Source organism: Antedon mediterranea, chromosome 1 (genome assembly GCF_964355755.1).
Source record: "Antedon mediterranea chromosome 1, ecAntMedi1.1, whole genome shotgun sequence".
Taxonomy (NCBI): domain Eukaryota; kingdom Metazoa; phylum Echinodermata; class Crinoidea; order Comatulida; family Antedonidae; genus Antedon; species Antedon mediterranea.
In genome coordinates, this window is record NC_092670.1 from 29,840,128 (window position 1) to 29,859,821 (window position 19,694).

General features: G+C 31.8%; 1 protein-coding gene across 4 annotated transcripts in view; it reads left to right on the forward strand.

Moving 5' to 3' along the window:
- LOC140063639 (formin-like protein 2) overlaps window positions 1-19,694 on the forward strand; it is an 80,800-nt gene that overhangs the window by 56,908 nt on the left and 4,198 nt on the right. For 3 of the 4 annotated variants that reach the window (XM_072110074.1, XM_072110071.1, XM_072110072.1), the window contains 21 exons: window positions 755-923; window positions 1,776-1,852; window positions 2,442-2,535; window positions 3,488-3,565; window positions 3,824-3,934; window positions 4,319-4,468; window positions 4,784-4,885; window positions 5,226-5,526; window positions 8,362-8,568; window positions 8,877-9,001; window positions 9,419-9,618; window positions 10,038-10,185; window positions 10,359-10,445; window positions 10,999-11,067; window positions 11,673-11,753; window positions 14,004-14,133; window positions 14,435-14,598; window positions 14,960-15,061; window positions 15,227-15,265; window positions 15,646-15,726; window positions 15,881-15,974. In XM_072110074.1, the coding sequence (XP_071966175.1) occupies window positions 755-923; window positions 1,776-1,852; window positions 2,442-2,535; window positions 3,488-3,565; window positions 3,824-3,934; window positions 4,319-4,468; window positions 4,784-4,885; window positions 5,226-5,526; window positions 8,362-8,568; window positions 8,877-9,001; window positions 9,419-9,618; window positions 10,038-10,185; window positions 10,359-10,445; window positions 10,999-11,067; window positions 11,673-11,753; window positions 14,004-14,133; window positions 14,435-14,598; window positions 14,960-15,061; window positions 15,227-15,265; window positions 15,646-15,726; window positions 15,881-15,974 (2,609 nt within the window). The remainder of the gene's footprint in view (window positions 1-754; window positions 924-1,775; window positions 1,853-2,441; window positions 2,536-3,487; window positions 3,566-3,823; window positions 3,935-4,318; window positions 4,469-4,783; window positions 4,886-5,225; window positions 5,527-8,361; window positions 8,569-8,876; window positions 9,002-9,418; window positions 9,619-10,037; window positions 10,186-10,358; window positions 10,446-10,998; window positions 11,068-11,672; window positions 11,754-14,003; window positions 14,134-14,434; window positions 14,599-14,959; window positions 15,062-15,226; window positions 15,266-15,645; window positions 15,727-15,880; window positions 15,975-19,694) is intronic. The other variant, XM_072110073.1, reaches the window with a different exon arrangement.

The following is a 19,694-nucleotide window of genomic DNA, read 5'->3' on the forward strand; positions in this document are numbered from 1 at the left end:
CTTTAGTTGGCAAATATTTCTTAATTTCGTAACAGAGAACTGAATCATATTACTATTACTATTTAGGTTTTGTTTTTAACAAGTTTAATCACCCTCTAGGAAATCATAACCTAGATTCTTGATTATCCTGAATCCATGCATTTACATTACAAAATTGTTACTGATTATCACTTCAGCTTCAAATGTGAGAATTTCAAATTAAATATGGTGATAACATAATGTACTGGTACCGTTCAGTAAAGGTACTGTACACTGAAAACAGATTATGATATCCCAACCATTTCAGATACAGTTACTGTAATGTATAAAAAAAATATAAAAATAAATAAATAATAACTTAAACAGATAACAGATTAAAGAAAAAAAACATAACAAGTTTATAATAAATTAAAATGGCATAGAATTAACCAGGCAGCATTAATTATTTTAGAACAAAGTAAATAATACAAGGCATGTAATGATGGTTATTTTATCAGAATTTATAAATAATTTACATGCTTTTGTTTCCTCTTTTCTTTCCCTTTTCTTCCCTTATGTGTCAAATCTGTACTTAAAATGTCAGCACATAACAAATAGCAAGTTACTGTAACTTTTCAGCTACAGGATGGGTACTTCTCGAGTTGTACCTTAGTTTGTCTTGCCAAGAATGGTACTGGCATCATTTGAAGCATGGATGGACGCAAACATATTAAACACCAATCTACAGTTGACACTAATTTTGTTTAATAATTACTGTATATTTATTTCTTTACAGTTTTGAGGAAAGAGAGGAAATATTATCCAGAACGAGGAGTTCAAATCAACTCAAACATTCAAAATCACTAAAGCAATCGAAAAAAAGTTATAGCGCACCCAACCTATCAATCACACGGGATGACGTCCATGTTTGCATCATGTGCTTAAGAGCCATTATGAACTTTCAGGTAAAGAGGTTAACAGTCTTTTTTTCATTTGCATGGTATCCCAAGATCCCATTTGGTAAATCCCACAATCTCATTGGGTTTTACAATTTGTATAGTGTGGCATTTAACTCAAAGTAGATCTCATTATATAATGGACAACGGGTTATTTTGTATGTGATTTGAAAGTAACAGAATAATAACAGACCAATATAAATCAAATCAGAAACGAGACATGTTATGGAAATGTATTCTGTTTCATTTTGCCTAAAGATCAGGCAGGTATCAGATTAGTAGGCTCAGTAATATCCCGACAGCTATATTTGTTCTAATAAAATGCCAGGCTATAAATGTCAATGTACTTATAACAGTACTAACAAGAAATATTAATTGTTTGCCAAGCAACGTGTCAAATTAATGGAGAGTTGAGTTTGTAAAAATATATATAGAGCGTATTATAAATGGTGATATGCTTTCAGTATTCTGTATTTCCAGCATCATTAGTGTAAATACGGCCTTACTACGTTGAAACACAAAGTTAAGCAAATAGGAATATCAGGCGTCGTCAGGCATTTGCAATCAGCACTGCTGACTCTTACTGTATCGTTGCATCTGTAGCATAGTATCTGTATTTTATGCCTCTCCTCTGGTTAAGGTGGCACTGGACGAGAGAAGCCCTTGGTTAACGAGGACCAACCAAGATGCTTTAAACAGTTCTGACTTAGTTTCATCCACCACTCAGATGAATGTCAGACTAATTGACAGATCTTGCCCCCCCCCCCCCCTGCCAAAAAAAAATGCAATGAGTGTGTTATAAGAAATATATTTTATTTTATGAATATAATTTTTCATAATCAACTTTTTTTTGTTTTTCAGTATGGTTTCAATATGGTTATTAATCATAATCAATGTATCAATGTAATAGCCCTCAGTTTAAATCACCACAGTCCAAGGTATTTATTATAAATTATTATAAGTGTTATTATTATTAGTAGTATTGTAAAAAAAAACCTTAACAATTAAACAAATAAAACTAGTTACTGATGTTAAGTCGTGATTCATTATATGTTTTTTCGTTAACAATTCATCTTCTTTTTACATTTTTATTGTCTTTTAAGCTGACATTTTGGTTCTAAAAGTACTATACAAATGTCCATAATTATAAATCGTCCAATAATATTAATTATTCAATTTGAATACTAAAAGCTGTTTTTAATATCATTTATGACCTCTTTAATTTTCACATCATCAGAGATTTACTTTTAAATTAATTTATGATATTGACTTCAAAATCAAAAGTATGTGTCCATTGATGTTATTGTAGTTGGCACTTTTTATTATCCTTTCGGTCTAATTTTAGTAGAAAGTCACTCAATATCTTCCTTTCAATATTGATTGATTGATTATAGATCAATTGATTGATAATTTATGTATTGCCATGATTGATTAACTGACTGAAAGATTGACTGATTATGAATGCAATTATATATGAGTTGATATATTACTAATGATTATTTTTTTTAAATAATTTTTATATTTCAGAACAAAGGCATTAGTACTGGAGTTGTTAGCAGCAGTGTGTCTGGTACAAGGAGGCCATGAAATAATTTTGAGTGCTTTTGATAATTTTAATGTGGTATGTTTACATTTTCCAAATAATGTCACTGTCCTTTTGAATACCCAACAGGTGTTTATATTAACTTAGGTGATGTCTACATTTAACTCAAATTTCTTGATATCACAGTTGGAGGCATTAGATGAGCTGTTCTCAATATCTTGAGCACATCAATGCATACTTTTTTAGTCGGCATCATCTTTACATCTTGTAATACAGAACCATTTTCTGTGACATGACATACAAAATATGAGTGTTATCATCATAATATACTCTTTTTTTATCTCAATTTTATTCAAAACATGTGACAATGTCAACATCAACTTCTAGATTATATCTTGAATTTATATCTCAAATATATCTTGCCTTGATTATATCATGCTATAATTATGGACAGGTAACATCAACATTGCCAAATTTGACAATTCAAGACATACAATGTATACCAGTGTCATTGGCATATCTCATGAAATTCATATTTTAATACTATGTGTGCCAGTGTCATTGGCATATCTTGTATCTCACAATTCAAGACATACAATGTATACCAGTGTCATTGGCATATCTCACGCAATTCATGATATTTTAATACTATGTGTGCCAGTGTCATTGGCATATCTCATGCAATTCATGATATTTTAATACTATGTGTGCCAGTGTCATTGGCATATCTCATGCAATTCATGATATTTTAATACTATGTGTGCCAGTGTCATTGGCATCTCTTGTATCTCACAATTAAAGACATACAATGTATGCCAAGACGTTTCATTGCCATCGAGAATATTTTCTCTCAGCGACTCCTCATTTTGATGAAACTATATTCTGTGTACTATTAAATAGACATTAGCTTGCCTCACATTTTTCATTTACATTCAACAGCATTAAAATACCTTGTTGACTTTAAAATCAATGTCATGAAACTGCCTATAATTATTTATATATATAAATCTGAACAATAATTTTTTCCTAGGTTTGCCGGGAAAGAAAACGTTTTGAGCGTCTATTTGAATATTTTAAGAATTATGAAGAAACGAGTATTGATTTTATGGTATGAAATTCAATTACATTTATTTATATTAATAACTTGTATTTAATCTAATGAATCAGTATATCAATATTATGGGATTAGTGATAATGAGATTCTCTATTAATGTAGTTGTTATGGATTGGTGGGATTATGAAAGGTGTCTGAAAAGGGGTAAAGAAACTTGAGGTGTATCATATGTTTCAGCCCGATGTTAATAACTTATGATTACTACGGTTTAATAGTCTATCTCAGCATTTATTCCATTCCATTTCCTTGCAGGTTGCTTGCATGCAGTTTATCAATATTGTAGTGCATTCAGTTGATGATATGAATTTCCGATCTCATCTGCAGTACGAATTTACCAAGTTGGGTCTTGAGAATTATTTAGAGGTACAGTATTCATATAATCTGTGTTTAGAATAAAAAATGAATACTAATATGAAATTAGTAAGGGCCATTACAACTGCTGACACTATGCAGAAAAGTAAATGGTAAAAGAAGAATTCTTGGTCGTCAATGATTCTCTTTCCACATTTTAACACACAGCTCACCACCAAGTTCATTTAAATTGCATATAACTGGAGAACAATGGCCAACGTCTGCAACCAGATATGATACTAGAAGAAGAATACTAACATTACAATTATTGCCATCATCGCCTGCCTATGGGAACAAGATACAGAATGCACAATTCCAGAATTTTACACATGTTTCATTCACCTGAGCCTTATTTGAAACAATTGTTTAATTAGTCTCCAACTTGTTTACTTACAGAAATTACGAAATACAGAAAGTGATCGTCTTCAGGTACAGATACAAGCGTACTTGGACAATCACTTTGATGTCAGTAGTTTAATGGAAGATTCTGAAACAAAAACAGCAGCATTGGAACGTGTGAATGAACTTGAGGATCATTTGTATCGGGTAAATATTTTCTTGTAGATTGTAAAATTCAGTAGCCTGAAAGTGAGGGCACCATAAGGTTTGATAATGTATAAATTGTAGAAGGTGCCTTTGGCTAGGTTTAGACACCTTTCAGTGTACTCTATGTACATGTACTTAAATCTTACAAGTTAACATTGTTGTAACAATATACCTTTCTGCACAGCACACTAAAAAGGGCATTTTCTAATTGCTTCTTGATCATGATACTGTAATGTGATGGTTGTCTGTCAAACATTGTACCTTGTAATCTACAAATATACACATTTTCATTATATTTTTGTTTATGATATACAGCTCAGTGAGAAATTACAACAGACAGAAGATGATTGCCTTGCCAAGATTGCAGATCTACAGATAATGTTACAGACAACATCCAAAGAATTACATGAGGTTAAGGTAAAGAGTATGTGTAGACATAACAACTATATTGCTTAATTATTGTTTAAAAAATGTAACTCAAATTTAATAAAAATGTTACATCAACTAGTTACATCATTAATTAATAGTGAGAATGCAAGGACATTAGGATGTGCTTTTTCTCTTGATTTCTCGAAACCCATTTTAGCCGATTCTAGGTGTAGACAACAACCGATGACACAATAGGTGTAGGTCCTACCTCATGGAAAATCAGAAGATTGCTATTAGCTTGGAGACTTCAATCCTTAAATGCATAAGACACACCTGCACATGTTTCTTTCACCACTATTCTTAAATAATTCACTTTTTTTATCACTAGTTCCACAATGAGGAAGCTAATAAAGAAATCAATTTACTGAAGCATTCCTTAGCAACAGCTGAAGCAGCAGCAGTCGAGTCTATGCAAAGAGGACATGCAGGGGGAGGAGGAGGTGGAACAGGTTCAGGTGGAACAGGTTCAGGTGGAACAGGTTCAGGTGGAACAGGTTCAGGTGGAACAGGTTCAGGTGGAACAGGGTCAGGTGGAATAGGGTCAGCTGGTGTGATAACTAATGGAATGGAAGGTTTTGGTGACATACCACTTCCACCACCTCCTCCTCCTTCAGGAAGCGCACCAGCCGGTATGATTTATATTTGTCAATGTTTTGTATAAACATTTTTTTTTCAGTCGGTTTTTATTTGAGTATGAAGTTAATTTATGTGTTATGAACTATACTTTAACTAAACTTAAAACTCCTATGATTCTCCTCCATTTTAAGATTTATTATTCAAAGTCTCTTTCACAAAACATAAGTATTCATTCTGTGAAACCTACATAAACAACTATTAGATGACAATTCTTTCATTTTTGTTTCATTAGTTGACAGGAATATTTGTTATGCTCTTTATGAACACAGTACAGACAATCACCACATAGTTCAATTAATTTTCTCTTTGGCTAAAATAAATTATATAAAATAATATAAATTGACATAGCGTGTTAACCCTTTCCAGTTGTATGGTATCATTATAACACCCTGTCGTAGAGGAATTGTTTCCCTTAATTTAGATAAACTAAATTGCTGCGTCTAGTAATAAGTATAGACGTAATATATGTATATAAAGCCTCAAGTCAATGGTAGTTGGGACTGAATGAAAAGGGTTTAAGAAACATGTTTTTTTAGTAGGCCTAATACAATGTAAGGAAATGTTATTTACTTTAGTTTATGTAAACAACTAGAATGTCAATTCGATAGTCAGAACGAAATCTGATTGAAATGATGGGCTTAATGCTTGCTTCTTACTTAGACGCAAAGCAAAGACATAAACTCGCAAGCAATTTGACCAATCATGACACGAACTATCGCTTGTGATTGGTCAACTCGCTTGCATTATGCCTATTCATTGTGAACTGCGTCCAAGTGGCAACTATCTTAAAGAATACATATGCAAGGAATGTAGGTGTTGAATACCAAACATTTACAAATAGACATTTGTGAATGTTAAATCATAATAAACTGAATCTTTCTTTCTTTAATCATATTCATGGTACTATGGATTAATATTTTTATTTATAATTTAATTTATTTCATGATGGACACATGATGGTTATTTTTCCACTTAACCATGTTAAACATATTGATATTAATGGTAGGTTTTTGGTTTTATGATTTATTAATATCTCTATATATGCTATATTAATATCTACTAGTTTACTAACTATCACATTTTAAAAATTATCTTCATTTGGAAATTTCTTTTATATTATTAAGAAATAATTTAACTCTAACATCTAAATTGGTTGATGGTAATTGGTAGTACTATGTTTTCCTGTTCCTTTGTCAGTTGTCTTCATAAGTTGTATTGGCATTGTAGCTAGGCAGTCACATGTTTTTAATATTTTACAACCGCATGGCCTAGAGGTTCAAATCTGTCTGTGGCCCTTTACCCATGTTTGTTTAAAACAATACCATTGCTTCAACCTTATTTTAGCAAGCATGGGTTATTTACTTTGTATTGCTGTTAAATTTGTACTGTTCTAAAAACACCACACAGATGTGGAATGTGTCTATCTATAAAGAATAACCAATAGATTAACAATAATAATATAATATTTTAAAAGCATTAACCGAAGTATAGAAAATTAGTGTGAATTCACACACTCATCTACCTCACACATTCATATACCTCACACATTTAATATGAATAAGCTCAATAAGCTGCATGTGAGCAAGACTTTCTTGTAAATCAAACAGGCAAGAAATGATATACTGTAGTTACATGCTTGGTGACATTCTTTTCAACTTTACATTTACATGTTAGTCCATCCAAGGTATACTGAAATTTATTGGAAAATGTACGGATTTTTAAATAATGTTTGTGTAAGACCATGACTTGTAAGCTGCTTTTCAACTTATCAACGAAAAACATAATTAATGAATCAGAAGATCTTTAACCTAACCAGGGAGTTGTTACTAACCCTCTAAATAATATTTTTCTAAATCAAGGTAGCAATTTGCTTTAGTTATGTCCATGTACTCGTCAAAGTGCCCTCTGAATTTAAAACAAATTATGTCCTTTTAGGAAATAAATATGTTCATGAATTATTCTTTATTTCTGTTGTGAGAAACAGATGTCTTTGTTATTCATAAACACAAACACAAATGTTTCATTCAATTTATTTTAATTTAACTCATTGCTCTTGTTTTAACAGCTACTAAGCGAGTATTTAATGCTGGTTATATCTTGCAATGGCAATCAGTGTCAAAATGATAAAACTATTTCACCTGCATTCATTGTCACAGATTTATCATTTTATAATGTCACATTCACTTGCATTCACCAAATAAAACTAAATTTGTCTCAGCTATTAATTTGAATTTGCTATAAATTCCTTTTTCATGTGAAATAATTAATTATCTTACTTTAATACAGACTTTCTGCTTAAGAAATAATTAAATGTCTATTAATTAGTAGAATGAGTGTAGAATCTATTGGGCTTCTTCTTGGTTCTCATACAATTGTCTACAATTGCTGAAAACTATACTGTTCAGTATTATTAATGGAAAGCAGTCTTTTTACATTGATAATTCATTATCTCACTTTTTATTGACTACAATGTAGTACATTTATTCTCATTGATTTTATTATGTACTTTCTATTCCTTTGCTATAGTTTTAATAATGCTGTATTCCAATGTTGTAATTAAATTTTAATTTTTTATGAATGAAATATTCTGTGGCAATTTTTCAATTTACTTTTACAATTTTTCTCATAATATTTTCTAGAAAGAAAATAACATTATTTGTTCATTAATTCATGTTTCAATTTGGCAAATAAACTTAGCTGAGTGATGTTTGCATTATAAAGTCACATCTATACCCTAGTATGTAATCCCATTTCACCATTTCCATGTTATGTCTAAATTAAATTATTATTAATACATTGTTATAAACTGATTGCATCTTTTTTTACAGATCTTCCGCTTCCTCCACCACCACCCGATTTAGCTGGACCACCAGCACCGCCACCGCCGCCTCCACCTCCTACAGGAGTGCCACCTCCTCCACCACCTCCAGGTCCACCTCCAACTCCCCCTGGAGCACCACCGCCACCACCAGGTGCACCTCCACCACCAGGTGCACCACCACTACCTGGAACTATAGAAGGAGCACCTTATGGATGTAAGTAATGACAATAAACAAAAAGAGTAATAATATTCATGAGTATTTATGATGTGTATTTGTACAATAACTATTTTACATCTCTTCAGTAGATGACATTCTATAGGGACTCCTCAGAATGTAAGCTATGTTACATCTCTTCAGTAGATGACATTCTATAGGGACTCCTCAGAATGTAAGAGTGCTATCCTTGGTACCATAATGGCATTTTTGTTATTTTCTTCTCCTTTTTGTATGGTATCAACATAATTAAAATAAAATTTAATTGGCAAAGCTTTATATAAATGAAATGTGGATTGTTTTTACAGCTGTTACAATAAAAAGGCGAATCAAAACCAAATACAGACTACCTGCATTGAATTGGGTGGCTTTCAAACCAAATCAGATTCGAGGCACAGTCTTCAGTGAGTTAGACGATGACAGAGTAATGAAGGTATGTGTACATAGTAAAGTAAATACTCTCTATAATTTACGGTTACTTACAACGTCTGTAGCTATCCTCATCTAGTTGGTCTCCACCAAATAATTTTATCTAATGCTCAATATCCAAGGCCTTTTTTTGCCAACCAACAAAAGGATTGTTAGTTTAATTTATCAAAAACATTACTGTAACTAATATGGTACTTCAGTAAATCTACAAGTAGAATGGAGAACTGAGAACTGGATAGGGAAATGAGAACAGGGATAATTGTAAATGTAAAATCAGCCTACCAGGCATAATTTAATGATAAAAAAGCCATGGTGGAATTGAATTTTTTGGTTACTTTTCAGAAAATACAAAACTTTTCCTTATTAAAGCCCCAATAAGTCAATGATATTCTTTAGAGAAATTTCATTTTTTCCCTTTAAGGATATTGATTTTAATCAATTTGAGGAGATATTTAAGACAAAGAATCAAACACATTCCAAAGACATCCCAGATGGCAAACTAAAGACATTAAACCGCAAAGAAAAAACATCATTACTGGATGGCAACAGGTTACAGAATCTGGCAATTACTAGGCGGAAAATTATGCTAAGAAATGATCAAATTGTTGCAGCAATAAGAGTGTAAGATTTTTTTTTACAATGTATTCTGGGTAAGAATGTATTCTGTTGAAACAGAGCATGTCAGAACATATTGGCTGAATTTCAGTATTCCATACATCATACATTATCATTTGAGATAATTTTTCTGTAATATTTGAGTTTCACATATGATAATAATCTGTTTGCGATTAATAATGTCCAGACCAACCCTGCTGGTGAAAACTCTCTTTCAGTCAGATATAAGTCTACAGCTCTTAATATATGAATATGTGTAGCTCTCTCTTTGATGACATGAATCCATTTCTATAGCCTCAGAGTCTTGCTACATGCTATTGTGGCAATTGCTACATACCAGGACTTTTACAATGCTTTTGTTGAGTACAGAATTGTGAGTCATTCAAATAAATGTATAAATTCCATTTTATTTTCTTCTTCATTAGTATGGACTTGAAAACCTTACCATTAGACCAGGTGGAACAGCTCAATAAATTTGTTCCCACAGAGCAAGAAATTAAAAGTTATAAACGATATGAAAAGGATCATTTACCACTAGATAAATTAACAAATGAAGACAATTTCATGTATATGGTGAGTAAACATGACTAACTTATATTTTTATATTTTAAACTCTGACATTTATACATTTAAATGTATCATGTCATGAACAATCTTGTAAACAAACTTGTTTTGCCTTTCTTAGCAAGTTTGTTACACACATTTTTAAAGAACTTAAATGTTATGTTTTATCCTTTTTTTTATAGTTGTGTCGTGTTGAACGTCTTCCACAAAAGTTTAGGATCATGACATACATTGGAAACTTCCTAGATATTATCCATGCCTTACAACCGGTATGTACACAATGCCTTAGACATTTATTTTTCATACACATCCAACAGCAAGTAACTCGCCAATTTAAGATTGCATAAACTATATCATGCTATAAGCCTCATTTGTGGCTTGTGGAGTGAGTAGAAACACTGAGTAGTTTACATCCCTGGCAGTAGGTCTTGAACTATATCATGCTATAAGCCTCATTTGAGGCTTGTGGAGTGAGTAGAAACACCTAGTAGTTTACATCCCTGCCAGTAGGTCTTGAACTATATCATGCTATAGGCTTGTGGAGTGAGTAGAAATACTGAGTAGTTTACATCCCTGGCACTAGGTCAGAATTTCAAAACATTACTTTAACGTTACTTATAGTTTATCGAATGTTGTTTTTTACTTTTTATATACTGTAATTATGCTTAACATGCTTATATGTAATACTAATAAGAAATACAGAAACTTTCATATTCATGTAATCATCAAATTTAGCACGTAACCAAAACAGGAGCAGTGTTAAAATTAAATTTATTGTATTTTCACTTTGCTAATTTATTTTTGTATTTTGGTGTTTTTCAGCAAATACATGCAATTATCTCAGCATCAATTTCAATAAAGAATTCCAAACCTATAAGGAGAGTATTAGAGGTAAGATTAGTGGTTATACATGAAATTAGGCTTGATCTAGGGTTGAGAGGATAGTATCCCAAAGCGATAAAGGAAGAGCTACTGCAAATCCATAGATATATGAAATTGACATAGGTTCTAGGCTGTCCATAGAGTCCTGTTGGTTTTTTTTATCATTTGTATTTATATTGGATAACCTCTTCAGTCAATGACTGGTCTCCCTGAGGCCCAGTTATGGTTACTTTCTGTGTGTGTGGACTATTACACTACTTGTCTCTAGATTGCACATGAGCTAGATGTGTACGCTGAACCTTATCCGAAGACTCTTTCTACCATGGAGCGAGTGAGCCTCGAACCGTTGCCGATGTTATGGCTACATAATTACGGTTCCACTGTCTTAACCGCTCGGCCACTCACTCTAACTTGAGGTCCAGTTTATACATCTGGCTTTTGTGCATTTTAAAAGACTCAATAACTTAGTTAAGGACTTTTACCATTAAGCACATAATATGATAACTTAGAAAACATTATTTATCTTAATGAAACACTGTTGAGTTTAGGGTTTAAATAAAATTTAAAAAAAGATGTTACAATACTTTAATTTAGACTTTTATTTTTACTTTTAGGTAATCTTGGCTTTCGGAAATTATCTGAACAGTTCGAAAAGAGGAGCAGCATATGGGTTTAAATTATCTAGTCTTGATACAGTAAGTTTCATTTTTGTATTTTTGTATTTGGGTTTTCTTTTGTTTGAAGAAGGGCCATCCACTCCATATAGTAATTACCAATGGTTAAGATCTGGAAGGTGAATGAGGACTGCTTGAGGTAGAACAAAATGCTTTGTTAATTCTTTTGTTCCATATTCAATCAGGCTTCTAAATCAAGTCAGTTAATTCATTGTTTATCATAGTTTTGTTGCTCTGTTGTGTATTTAGGTGATCATTTAGAATAAAATGATCACCTATTGTTATTGTATCAAATCTTTATTGTTATTATTGTTTCTGGGCACTATTTTGTGTAACAAATATCTAAAAAAGTTTAATGTCAATGATTACCAAAATTTCACAATGTCTTTCAAATACTGTAACTTAGTCCTAATAAGCTTTTCAGCGTGATCACTCATCCGTGACGTCACGTATACGCCATTTTGTGAAATCACATTATCAATCATATCTCCATAATTCATTATCATATATTAATGAAATTCACTATACATAAACTTCAGGTGAAGGGTAAAAATATTAGCAAATAAAAACGCACGTGCACGTAGGGTCATGCGTGTGAAATCGTGCGTTAAAAATTTAAAAAGCTCAAAATTAAGTTTTGATCAATTTAGAGCATGAATTAGGCCATTTGCGTGTTTCAAATAATTACTGCGCAAAAATGCGTTTTTTCGCGCGCGATTCTTAAAAAGCGTAAAAATACGAATTTTTTGTAGAAATCGCATTCTACTCACCATCCTTAGTACAATCACCAAATTTGAGTCCGTTCCGACTTAAAATAACGCTATACGAGCATGTTAAAAATGACAAAATGCGCACATTAATTGCATAAAAGTGCTGAAAATGATGAAAAATAAGGCATTTTTAGAATGAAAATAATTCTTCAGAATGCACGATGACCCCCAATTTTTTAAACTTAATATGGAAGCCAATAAGTTGTAGATATAAATGTATATACATATTAGACGTATAAAATGATATTACGTTATCAAATGGCCACTTCAATTTAAAAATTAGGATTTTTTTTTCGTTTTGTGTAGGTTATCGCATTCAATAGAGCTCATCTCCGTTATTTGAGCCCGATTTTCGCACAAATTTTAGTATGTGCTTGCTCAATTAGTTATCTTTCTCATCAGTTGTCAACATTTTCATTTTGATGACGTCATCACGTGTAAAAACTTGAATAACGTAGGTCGTGTAATATCACCTTCACTATATATTTGAATATTTGACAGCTCTTCAGAATTAAAGGTGACCTTGAAGATTATTACTTATTATGAAAGCTGATGAAATGTAGATATGGATTCATATAAAAATTAAGCCTATCGGATGTAGTGATGTTATCATATGGCCAGTTGAAGTTAAAATGTAGATTTTAGATTTCTTTAGTCAAAGTTATACAAATTGCAAAGAGCGCGCATTGCGCTTCTACGTGTCAAATTCTTTTTCAATCCTTATATTTATTTGCTCAAGTCATTATCTTTCGAAATTGTCATCTTCGAGTTTATTTTGATAATTCCATCATACCAAAAATTTAGAACATGATGTGGGTCCCGTAATTTCACCTATGCTACACTGTATATAGATATACAGTATACTGTACATATTGTATATGACACATAATAGGTACAACTCAGCACTACAAGTGTATATGCATCATGTCATAGGATGGCGTACATCAGATTTTTACGATCGTATGTTAACGTACGTGCATGTTTAAAAAATGTTAATTTCATTAAAATGATAAAAATGATCACCTATAATTCGTCAAAGTGACGAATTAAATTCTAGTTTAAATGTTATTGTTGTTTTCTGCATTACTAACCTTCAACTACTTTTGAGCAATTGTAATCTTGAGATGAATTTCCTTTTGGACAAATAAAATGAACTCTGAAGAAGTGTGCAGTGCTTGTCTGATACTAGTTGCTGTCATTTTTTCCATCTTCAGGATCACTTGACTACAAAAACTGATTCTTCACTGAGTTTTCAAACCTAAAACTAGTTAGAAGGTGCACTACTGCAAATCCTAACTGTTGCAAACTTGTATTTGGTCAAAGTTTGTCAACTGGTCTACATTTTTGAAAATGTTCCATGCCAAACTCAGTTTTTGCTCAAGTTTGCAAACTAAAGTTTGCTAGCTATTTACTAGTAATTCTATATAGCCTGCTAAGTGGGAGACAATCACTGCTTTTATGACACTATTAAAATGATAATAATAATCTGTATTGCCTTCAGCTTTTAGATACTAAATCAACAGACAGGAAAGTGACGTTACTACATTTTATAGTTGAAACAATTGACCAACGGTTTCCAGAATTACCAGCATTTACATCTGATTTACAATATGTACAGAAGGCATCAGCAGGTAAGCAGGATTTAAATAATTTATAGTTATGTGTTGTTTGAACTATTTCATTAGTAACATTTTGTTGCATTAACTTCCTTAGTAATTTATAATTGAGATTAAAGATTATAAACATTTTTAATTTTACTTTACTAAATATTTAAATTTTGAATTAAATAATGTGCATTATTGAAATGACATTTGTTAAATAAATTAATTGTTAATATCAAATTACATAATAACATTTATAAAAACAATTTCATTTACTTTTTATTTATTTTTATTTTTCATTACTATTATTACCTTGAATACATTTTTCCAGTCTCATTGGACAATTTAAAAGCAGACATTCGACAGTTAAAACAAGGCATGCAAGAATGTAAGAGGGAGTTTGCATTGAGCAGTGACAACACTGTGCTAAGAGACTTCTTAATTAATTCTGAAGACAAACTCAAGAAAATTGAAATTGAAGGGGACAAAGCTGCTGTAAGTTATTTACAGATAATTCTACTGCATGAAATCACTGTTTGCCAATTTTGAAATCACTGTTTGTGAGCTTGAGTGTCAGTGAACTTGAAAACACAATTTGCTAACTGAGAGTTACATTTCTACCACCTCGAATTGTACAAAATAATAATAGAAAAGTGTCTGGTGTGGAACAAGCAGACATATTACATGCTAGCCTACTAGATGTTTCTAAGAAATCATAGCAAAAGGGTTTATGTTTGTCAATTCAGTTTGCCACATAAATAAGTTTTAGCAATTTTTAATGAGCGCAGCATTATTCTGGACTCGGACCACATGGTCTTGTGCTTGATGGTGGTTGTTGTATTTCTTTTATTTTCAGGAAGCCTATAATGAAGTGGTTGTGTATTTTGGTGAGAACCCCAAGATGTGTCCCCCTACAGATTTCTTCCCCCTATTTTCACGGTTTGCAACAGCATACAAGGTATATTAATTAGTTCTTTTAAACATCAATGAAATACCTAAGATTGTAGTAAAACTATTCCTAGATATAATTTTTAGCAACATTTGTTTAAAATGTGCTTAAATTTAATAAAGTAGCTACTGTAATAATCAAGTAGTTCACTCAATAAATAATTTTATTTTTTAGCGAGCAGAAAAAGAAAATGAGCAAAGAAAAAAGTTGGCAGTAAGTTTAATTTAATTTCTAATAAGCAATAAAATACTTCTGTCAAGCAGTTAAAGTCTACAGTATCTAATTAGCGTTAAAAGCTTAAGATGGGTAGCTTGCAGCAAGACTGCTAGGGCAAAATTAAGCTAATGATAATAATAAACTGGGTTTAACCATACCTCCATGGTTTAACACACCCAGTACAAACTCACACATTATGATCATGCATCAAGTAGAGGTGTTGTCAAAATACATTTTTATTGGTCCTTTAAATCTATTAAGTATCCCACTCACTCGTATTTACATTTAACAATTGTTAATGTGACCTACAAAAACCCACTTGTTTTAAGTCCCTTTTCTAGATACACATTTTGCTCACAAATATTAATATTTTATAGAAAGCAGCAAAGGATACAAAAGCTAACATTGAAGCTGCAAAGAAGGCTCACTCAAATGCAAACAAGATCAGGAAGGGACAGGTATGTAATGATGCCTCAGATATGAACAATAGTCTCCAACACTTCTTAAAAGGCTGATGCCTTACTTGGACTTTAATGTACAAATCTGATTAGATAGAAACTCTAAACCATTGAAATAAATGCTCTTAAAACTATGTTATATACGATCTTGCAGGATGCATTGGTATCAGAGCTCCAGAATCGATATGGCAAGAGGGAATTAGGAATCAAACCAGTGTCAGATGGTGCTCTTGAAGGAATCATTACAGGTATGGTTGATGTTCTTAATTAAACATGTGCATTTACTACATAACTGTACAATGTATCACTGTGATGCGAAGTTTCATAGATTGATCATAATAATGTTTGAATCTTGAAGTCTTACATAATGCCCCTTTAATGACACTAAAGCCTGGTTCCCACTAGGACGCAAAGCAAGGACGTAAGCGCAACAACACGCAAGTTAACTCATGACAGGCAAGAATTTGAATAACCCATTACATGTCAAATTACTGTACTTGTTACTTGTCCTCCCTAGTAGTGGGAACCAAGCTTTTAATAGTTTGTTTCATATATTGATCTTAAACATGTAGACCAATTTTCTTTAAAGTCAATCAGATTGAATTTCTTAATCATCCACAATTTAAGTCAACCCTAGATATACATAGCCTACTGTACTATAGTGGAGTTACAATTACATGAAACAGACATTTCTTTCAGTACAAAGATTCGCTTTTTGCATTGAATAATGTTGCATAGCACTGTGTATAAAAAGGCCTACAGTCTGTGCCATGCTTTTGTCACAATATCATAGAAATAGGCATGTTAGTGCTTTATATTTTTATCATCAATTACAGTAGGTTGGCCTCCACACCATACACATTGGTGAGATGTTCTGAGAGTTTTTAGTTCTGAATTTCTGTTGAAAGTGTAGTGTTCTATCAAGTTTCACCAAATACTACCTTGTGTATTTGCATTAAAAAATTAAAAAGAAAATCGAAAATTATATAGACACAACAAAAAACCTTCCTGTCCATAACAGAGTAAAATGTCGCATAAGAGAGAATTAACTGATGATGATAGTATTTGCATTAAAGTTTCTGAATCCTGAAAAAGTACTTTTACATGTTCAAATACACCTCCTCTATACGATTTCTACCACTACTTAAGTTTAAGATCCCACCAGTGGGACAGCCAGTCGACAAATCGTGTCAAATTTCGACTCGGAGAGGGCGCCCTACTTTTCTAATTTGGTTCAAAATTGCTAAATTTTAGGGTGTTGGAAAAACACAATATTTGTAAATTTAGCTGATTATCGGAAAAATATTGTTAGTGAAATAAATTCATAAATGGTTTTAATATATTGTCATGTAAAATTAAATGTATTTGAACAAAACGATAATCTGTAATTTAACGGCAAAATCAACCAATGTCTTTTTTCCGAAATTGTACCCTAGAAAATCGTTAAAATAAAATATTTAGAAAAATTGAACAGTCCTGAATTTAAAATCCCTGTTAGAAAAATTAATAATCTACAGAATGCGATATTAAGATACAAAATTCGGTGGTTGGGATGCAGCTCCGACTATTCAAACTAAAGGTACCACTATTTGTTCCATCGAAAACTAGCGAAACCGCCATTTTGTAAACACATCGTCATCGTGTTTATGAATTTATTTATAGCGAACGATATACGCGATGTTTATAATTGTCCGCGTATAAGAATTCATATAAATAATACATTCCAATACAACGTATATTATTACTTGTTTATTTATCACAGTATACATTTTAGTTGAGGAATATTTTCATAACTATTATAATAGCTTTTATACGAGTCCGAGGCCTAGCCCTATTAGCGAGCGATTGTTCAAGGGGCGGAAAGTCACTTAGTGACGTTGTGATCGGGCGCGTCGGGCCTAGCTAATATTAAAAATATTACCTGAAATAAGCGGCTAACAAGAACTGTTATATACATGCTTACAATTGTTTTGTTATTGATGAACAAACAAGCAATTAGATTGAATAACAAATTATTTATTCATTTTTTTGGGTAAAAACATGTACAAACTAGTAGTAGTACTGTATAATATAAATTAATAGTAATATTAAACTAATACAGTATAATAATAAAATATAAAATAGGCCTAACATACAATAAATATTCAATTTTTAAGGTCTATCACATGACAATAACATAATTTACAGAGTATAGTGTAGTAGGTTTGCATTCAACATAAATATTTATTTGTAATTCAACATTTTGTTTTAAATAATTAAATTATAGTTTGGGTATGACAATGTCGGTAGGTACCGGTGTCATCTTTTTATCCACTTCACTCTCAGTTTGAAGTCACAAAGACAGAGAATTCTCTGCATCATCAACGATTCCTGAAAGTGTCAGAAAAAATAATAAATATTATTTAAAAAAAATTTTAATGTCTGGTTGTATATATAATTATAATATTATGATGACATAAAAGTAAGGCAAATAGAAGCTGTATTTTATTAATTAAATTACAGTATTTACTATTATTATTTATATAATCTATGCCTACTAGTAGCCTAGCTAGGCATCTATTGAACCTAATAAATCAAATAATAAATGAAAAATAAAATAATAATATTAAATACTGATTGAAAAAAGGGATTTTTTGGGGCGGGAGATCAGATCACCAGGCTAGGCCGGCCAGGACCAATGATACTCGTAATCAGTAAAACTTAACGACTATCGGATCAGCATCAACACAGTACAACACACGTCTCGCTATATCGCCTATACTGACACACGTGTCTCGCGTTGCCGAAACCACGCTCACAGCTAGAAAATGTACATACCTTTCGAGGCCTGAGAATACACCAATAAATTTTGAACAGGATAGAAATATATCATACTCGATTAAACTAATATTATTCTTGATAAAACAATTGATTATAATTTGTTTAATTTGTTGGGATGCACCTCCGACTATTCAGAAAATGGACAACAAAACAGTAGTCAAATCGTACCACATTTATAAATTTCACGAGTCCCGACTTTAGTCGCCGAATGTATTGTATTAGCTTCGGTTTCTTTGAAGGAAACCGATTGGTTATTCAATTATACTTATTAGGAAATGCTTTTACCATAATAGGTAATGTTGGGCGGTTCTTAAATATTCATGAGAGCTTAAAATAAAACAGCACTTATTTGCTAGGCGACGAAAAATCATGGTTTCAGTTTTCAACGATAGGTGGCGCTTCAAAATCGTCAATGCGGAAGTAAGTCGATTTTACACGATTTAACGGTCAAAACGCGAAGTGGCTTTCCCACTGCCACAATTTGATTTATTAATAATTTTAAAAACAAAACAAAACGTTTTCCACAATTCCCAACATATAATACTTAAATATTTAGTATTTTACAGATTTACATTTATATATGGTTAACATTATTGTTATAATCAAAAGAAATGTATTTTTTGTTGTTAGTGTAAACACACAGTAGTGGCCTTTTAATAATTATTGCTGAACCCGTGTAGGTTATAGATCCTGCAACAAATTACTTTGTGTGTTACTGAATCTTCTCCTTCCAAATAATTCTTGTGGTAGGTTTACAAACCAATCAATTACCAAACATTTTTAACATACAGAAGCCAGTTTTGGGACATCTTTAAATTATTTTCAAATCTGTACATGAATAATTAATATAATATTGAAAGGTCATAAAATTAAAAATTGTATAATTCTGGTCACAACAAAATATAGTTTCAATTTATTAACGATAGTTGCAATTGATCATAAAGCAAAAATACCTGTGATGCATCACTGCTTCAATGGTATTTGCCTTGTGCACTTAAAATAGAGTTATGGTTACCCCGGTGTAAATGTTATAAACTGTCACTGTTGTGGATAGAAACATAAACCTGTATAATAATGGCAGCTAATGTCATGCCCTTATGAGGGGAAGAATGTGTAAAGTGTTATATTTGCAGCGAATTGGGAGCTTA